This window comes from Hypanus sabinus, chromosome 4, assembly GCF_030144855.1.
Source record: "Hypanus sabinus isolate sHypSab1 chromosome 4, sHypSab1.hap1, whole genome shotgun sequence".
In the NCBI taxonomy this organism is placed as follows: domain Eukaryota; kingdom Metazoa; phylum Chordata; class Chondrichthyes; order Myliobatiformes; family Dasyatidae; genus Hypanus; species Hypanus sabinus.
The window spans coordinates 165,876,875-165,884,195 of record NC_082709.1 but is presented as its reverse complement, the minus strand read 5'-3'; the positions used below and the strand labels follow the sequence as shown (position 1 = coordinate 165,884,195).

At 39.8% G+C, this 7,321-nt stretch overlaps 1 protein-coding gene across 2 annotated transcripts in view; it reads right to left on the bottom strand.

Moving 5' to 3' along the window:
* Positions 1-442: 442 nt before the first annotated feature.
* Positions 443-7,321, bottom strand: part of LOC132393453 (interferon alpha/beta receptor 2-like) — a 31,080-nt gene continuing 24,201 nt past the window's right edge. For both annotated transcript variants that reach the window (XM_059968702.1, XM_059968703.1), the window contains exons 8-9: positions 5,278-5,396; positions 443-3,733 (exon numbers count right to left, since the gene is read on the bottom strand). In XM_059968702.1, the coding sequence (XP_059824685.1) occupies positions 3,080-3,733; positions 5,278-5,396 (773 nt within the window). In that variant the 3' untranslated portion in view covers positions 443-3,079. The remainder of the gene's footprint in view (positions 3,734-5,277; positions 5,397-7,321) is intronic.

The window sequence follows — 7,321 nt, the reverse complement described above, 5'->3', positions numbered from 1 at the left end:
CCCAATACCACCCCCAGTCTATAACAACCTTAAGGTTAAGGTAGACATAACAGAGTAGTAGTTAATCTGGGTGGCTAACCATCAAATAAATAATGCAAGGCGTCTGAGTTAGGACAACCTAATTCCAAGTGCCAGAGGAAATATGAATGAGTATTGTAAACTTGTGGATTTAATATATCAGCAATATTTGAGTAATATTGTTAAAGCATTATTTGTATAAATAATTAATTACAGGTTATACGTAAAAGTACATGAACGACAAAAGTCACCATGCCACCTCATATATGTGTGCGCCTCGCTAGAAGTAAAACCGAAGCATACATATTCTCCCAGTCTCCCCATGTTTTTCGTTTGATTAATTATATGCTCTGGAGTTACAAAACATAATATTGTAGCAGTGTGCTACACGCAGCGCTAAAATAACGACGCGGAGTCGGTAAACTGCAGTTAAGAAAGATTTTAATTTGAACTTCGCGGCTTCTCTTTAAAGCCTCCCTGATCCCGCCCTCCCCGGGCGTGGATGCTGTAGGGGGCATGTATTCACAGTCCCGCGCGAGCTTTTCCCTTTGTTGGTGAAGCACACCTGGCGCCCTTTTGGGACTGGCCTTTGTGCCGGCGCGCTGGCTATTTGTGAGCCGGTTCGAGTGCGCTAGGAAGTGGGTCACCACAATATAAACCTTTACAAATAAAGAGTGCAACTAGAAGCTGCATCTGCAACTACTGATGTTCAATGTTTGCTAATGTCGAAGGCAACACACTAATAGGCAGAAAGACGCCACTTTGTTTTATGGCGTTGTATCCTCTTTTTGTTAATATTGACTCAATTAAAACATGCATGGATTTTCATTATATATTTGTCTTAAACAAAATCCATAATAATGACCACAAATAGAAAATAAGAACATTGAGACATTTATATTCACTGAAGCAGCATTATTTTAGCTGAAGTAGCTATGACATGTCCATTTTAAAAGCTTTGGGTTAGAACATCTTTTCAGTAAGTCAGAATTCTGTTTTTAAAATTTTAATAATAAAAACACAATTCTAAAAAAAGTTAAAATTTCAGCAACGGTCAGAAAAGTAACATTAAATTTAAATTTAAAGCCTTGCTCCTGACTGGAGCTAATATTGAAGATTCCCAAGGTTACTCTTATCAATGCTGTTTTTTTTGGGTGGATTTGTTTGTTGATGTGACAGGATGTACCAGGAATTGTGATGGAGGAATCTGACTGTTGCTTGACAAGTACCTGGCTCAGCTCTCCCACTTCAGATGCTTGGCTATCCATGCCTTGAGGGGAAGATTTAAGGCTATTGCTGTGCCCTGGTTTGGTACTGTGTAATTTGTTCAGTTTTATCTCTATTTCAAATCTAGATTGTGAATTTTCAAGGCATCATATCAACGATAACGAAGTCTCTATTATTGCTTACTGTCCTTCCCTTTGCTGACATGTGAAAGGCATCTGGAAATGCATTGAATGTAACTATACAGTATGTACATTTAGTAAAGGACTTCAATGTTCATCACATTGTGAACCAAACCAACAAGCCATCAAGATAGCAGAACTGGCTTGTGAGAGGTAGTAAACCAAGGCAGCTGTATTTTTCAAATGATAGATTTGGTAAAATGACCACTGTGTAGACTTTTCTATAGGAAATGCTCTGATCACACAAAGCACACCTTGTGTTGTGTGACACCATAAGTTAAGCTACATGCTATGGATTCAGAATTGAGCATCCATGAGGCGCCATGGATTATTAGCACAAGCAATGTACATCATCATCTGTAGCCTGACTCCCCACACTACATGATGACCACTAGTGAATTACTCATTCCCACCATTCTGAAGCACCATTGTTTTGGCAACAAACCAACATCGAACTACGACATTTCTACTTAAGACTTTTTTCCCAAATTTTGAAAAAACAAAACTTTAGGACTGTATACAATGTTTCTTGAAACTCAGAAAGACCAACACAAAATGGCTGCTGAAAAGTTGTTTCCCTCAGGTCTGGAATCAGGGGATTAATGGCTATTTTGAAAGAATGGAGAAATGGAATGAAAGATGAAAATCAGTCATGTGAAATGGCAGAGTAGGCTTGAGGGCCATATTGTCTACCACTGTTCTTTATAATATAAATACGTAGAATAATACATACAACTTATGAAGAGTGTTTGATGGCTCCGGGCTGGAGCTTAGAGGAATGGGGGCGGGGATCTCATTAAAATCCATCAAACAACAAAAGATCTAGTTAGAGTGGATGTGGAGAGTGTCGGAAAGAGAGCACAGACTCTGAAAACAAGGGCATACCTTTAGAACAGGGTGAGGATACATTTATTTAGCCAGAGGGTGGCAAATCTGTGGAATTCATTGCCATTGGGAGGCAAAGTGTTTGGGTATATTTAAAACAAAGATTAATAGGTCCTTGATTAGTCAGGGTGTCAAAGGTTACAGGGTGAAGGCAGGGGAATGTGTTTGAGAATAAGAATAAATCAGCTATGATGGAATGGCACATTTGATGGGCTGAATGGTCTACAGGAGGTTATGAAGACATGCCCTTCACCCAGAGTCTGAGCTGACCCCCCCCCCCCCCAAGCAGCCTTTTTCTTTATTTACACTAATCCTAACCGATTTTATTCTGCTCAAATTCCCATCAACTCCTGAAATTTTGCCAGTTAACCTACCAACCAGCACATGTTGATACCCACCTAGTCAGAGGGAAAAGGAGCAAGCTGCAGAGGCAGCACCACAGATCGGGACTGAAGCTGGATCACCGAGAGGAAGTAGTGTGCAAACCAATGGGATCTGCAGCTGAGGCAGCAGCTTCCACTTGCTGCGCCATTTTGCCACCCGATATTACAACTGTGCAAAAATTCTGAAATTTGTTGATGTACAAAAATCAGACATTTTAAATCCCCTTAGCCGCACAAGTGATTCTTGCTGTGCTAAAAGCGAAAATTCATATTTCTTTGATTAATTAATTCAACTGACACCAGATAGTTGGGTGCGGCTACTTCTAAAGCTCAGAGGATACGTTAAGTGGTTTTGTAATTGTCATATCTGTTTCCTGCAAACCTCCTTCAGCGTCTCATATAATTAGATTGTATTGTCTGGGGAAATGAACAGTCTGGTATGTCACACTGGACAGGATTCTCAGAATGGTGAAGTTCAGTGTTGTCATAAACCTCAGAGTTTAATAAATCACTCATATCATTATTTTCAGTGATAGTGGATTCACGTGATTCCTGATCACACATCTGTTCATTTGAAAATTCTACAAAGCAGCAGTCTGGATCTTGGATTTGCACAGAGCATAGTGGGACATCTGAAGCATTAACACTTGCTGAAGATGAGCTGCTTTTTCTGTTGTGGTTCATCTGTAACTGGCTCATGAGATCAGTTTCCACGCAGTCATCGTTCATCACCTCTGTGGGAGCCATCAGACAGTCATCAAACTTGGTGAAAGAATCACATTGTTGATCATCAGAAACCACTGCACTGGCTCCATCTGTTCTTCCGTCAGAAAATAGGCTGGAACTTTGGGCACTGTCCTGCATAGTTATCGGCAGAGAATTCTGTTCGTAGCCTGCTTCCTCATTAGTTATTGACTCCTCTTCACTCTCTTCTTCAATGCCTTGTATCTTCTGTTCCTGTACACTAATATAGTCCATTGCACTGAATTTTTCTTGCATATCATTATAATTGTAGGTAGCATGGGTGTATTTCAAATTTTTCTGATGGAAGAGATCAAATGAAATATTAAATTTTAAAAACTGTCAAGGATCCCCCCCCTTAATTTTTAATGAAAATTGGTAACAAATTGATAATGCCTGCAAATCTATTTAGAACCAAATGTTTATTTCATGTAATATTTGCAAATATGACCAGATATTAACCAAACCTCACTCCCACCACTCATCATATTCTATCTCCCCTCTCCCTACCCCACATCCCTTCCTTTAACTCCAGGACATTCAGCCGCCTAGGAGTAATTTCACAGCTGTTTGGCGCTTTGATCTCTGTGGCTTTAAGTTCAATGCTTCACCACATGGTATTTCTATATATTTCAGCAAGCATTCCAACTGAGTTTTGTTACATTGTCTGCAGATAGTTAAACAAATAAAAGTTTCCTCCTTGGCTTTATCAAAACGTAGCAACTGAAAACAAGCTAATTTTATAATGATTAAATCATCATTTATTTGGGTGTATTCTCAGAAGCAAACAAGATGCCAAATTAGGAATAAGGGTTTAACAAATGAAAGATAGTTTTAAGCGCAGAATTAAAGCGCTCTGTAAAATCGAGTCTTCTGCTCTTATTTTCCATTGGCCAATTGGTAACCAATGTTTAGTTTTCCCATCATAGCCTCAAAGTTCTTGTTAACTAGAATAATCTTTGTGCTATGGATCTCACTATCTGTTAAAGAGCAACAGTACTGTTTCCTGAATAACCAGACCTCAAGTGGTATTTGAGATATGATCTGAATCTTATGAGAACACGCTCTTCTACCTTTTCGAAGGCAGACCCACTTTTACTGAGCTAAAGACTGAAAGATGGACATGCATGATCTCTTTCAACACAAGTTGGCTGCTGCATGCCAGTTACCACGTGGACTTGACAGAGCAAGAGATCATTGGGACTCGACACTCCACAGGAAAAACACATGGACATGCACACTGATACCAACTAATACTTAGCACCCGTCGACACATACCAATCATGCAGACAACAATTCACCCTCAAAGCTAGGCATTCCCAACCTTTTTTCCCTGCCATGGACCAATAACTGTTAAGCAAGAGGTCTGTGGATCCCAGGTTGGGAACCCATGCTCTAAGCACACACGATGTTGTGCAAAAAACAAATTCCAACTCTCAGCTTCTTCCCTCACATCCTTCTGCTGTTTCTTCAATCTTACCGTCTCCAATGCACAGTGTAAGTGGCCCACTCTCTCCAGGGGAAAGCTCCTTCAACTACAGGTGACAAGCCGCTACTAAATACACTGGATAGATGATTACAGAACTTGCTACTTTAATCTCAGCATGCATTTCTTGGTCAGAACACGTCTCACACACAGCATCATTACAAGTGATTAGAATTTAGGGATTGACAGTGTATGAAGTTCAAGACCATGAGGAAGAATTCTAATAACATGCAACTTAAAAGTATTACAGGTTGAAACAGTTCTTTAAGCTTTGCTCAATCTACCATTACTAAACCCCCCCCCAAAAAATTGCTCCAAGCAAAAATTTAACCTTGCATCTTTTTCAAAGTGTACGTACCAGTGATTGTGGAACATATGTGCTCAAGAAAGCAAGGCAACCTGCTTTGTATAGTAGCAAGAGGATGATGAGCATAGCACCGAAAATGAAAAAAATAGCCACGAGCAGTGTTGGAGATGCTGCAAAAAGAAAACACACTCTTCAGAAATATTCTTTAGTTCCAGTTTATTGTCCCCTCACCCTCAACCCATCCCAAATCAATACAAAAATCTCATTATTTTACTTAAATGCAACTTTAAAAAACATTGAAATAAACCAAGGGCATTAAGACTGCTCTGCATTCAGACTATCTGAAGACACTGCTGAATAGGGTTGCACTTTTGCCCCCCCTTCCCATTTTAATGTAGCTGCTAACAGGTTAAAATAGAAGATTAATGGGAAGCAGTAGTTATAATTCAACAGCAAACTGAAAGCTATTATCATCTATTGTAATTATAGACAGTGCCTTCTCATCTGCTGAATGTAAATCAAATATGGGTAACAAGACTGCAGTAGTGACAAGTGATGGGTTAGTGGAAGCTAATAAGTAGATATTACAAATAATAGATTTCAAAAAAGCATTTAATAAGGTAGCACATCCCGTAATAAGCTGGCCAGTGGTACAATGGCATCCACACTAGACTTTGAGGCAAGTGGTTGCAGGTTTGAATCTGGCCGGCTCCTTGCACGCTTTCCATCGGTGCTGGGTTAAGCATCGAGCTAGTAACTCAGCCTTGCAAAAAATCTGACAAAAATGCTAAAGAACTGGTGAGGCTGCTACCCAATGTGCCACATGGTGCAGTAAGGAAGAACAACAACATCCAGTAATACTTGGGATAGGAAGAATACAGTATTAAAAGAGAAGTGATATCTGTAAAAGAGAAGTATTAGCTGGGGAAGGCAGAGTAAGGAACACATTTTCCTGACAGTAGGTAGAAATTTGGTCTTGCAAGATTGGGAAGATGATCATAGTCTCTGTTCAACAAAAGAACTGGAGAGGTACACAAAAAAATATCAAAGTTTACCGATGATACTTGAAATTAAGACATAAAGTAGGTTATTATGTTTAAAGGATACAGACTAGTGAAAATAGGCAGACAAAACAATACTATTGATAATTAATCAATTTATTCTGTACCAATATCAGTAATCTTATCCATATTTAATTTACTGTGCTATAAAATTTGCTTAATGTACAATAAATTCACTGGTGTAAAGGGTTTTGAGAAACCGAAGCAATGAAACAGCAAGCTTTTCTAAGTGTTACACTATGGATGAAGACACCACATCCCCATGACCAGCAATTTTCACACTTCTTTCAGGTCAACCTCCTTTACTCCAGGAAAGATGAGCCTCTCCATTACTCCTCCTAATTCAAGTCTTTCAATCCAAGCAACTTCCTGGTGAATCTCCTCTGCGTTCTCTCCATCAGCACACTCATCCTTCCTATAACATGGTGACCAGAACACAGTAGTGCAGCAGGTGTGGGGGGGGGGGGGGGGAAATATAGCAGCTCAGTGGCTTGAACAGACAGAGGCGGTTTAGAGAACATAGGAGGGTTGACAAGATACCGAAACAGCAACTGTTCACACATGCTGTTTGACATGCTGAGTCCCTCCAGCATTTTGTACTTGTTACACTGGATTTCTAGCATTTGTAGAACCTTTTGAGTTTAACTTAATGCAAGCAGCCTGATGGACAAGTCATGAGCCTAGAACAGGGGTTCGCAACCTTTTTTATGCCATGGACCAATACTATTAAGCAAAGGATCCGTGGACCCCAGGTTGGAAACCCCTGGCCAAGAGCATAGATCAGCACTTAGAATTATGATGTTATTGCAATCACAAAGTTGTTGAGGGAAGGGGAAGACTGGCATCTTAATATTCCAGGTATAGAAATTGCTGAAGTGACAGCAGGAATGCAAGAGGGGGAGTGCACTATTGACTAGGAGAGCATGACAGCTGTACTGTAATTATAAAGGATATTCTAGAAGGACTGTTCAATAATAGGAGAATCTAGGAAAAAGAGATGGGTAAACACTGGCTAGGATTATTATAGAGGCCTC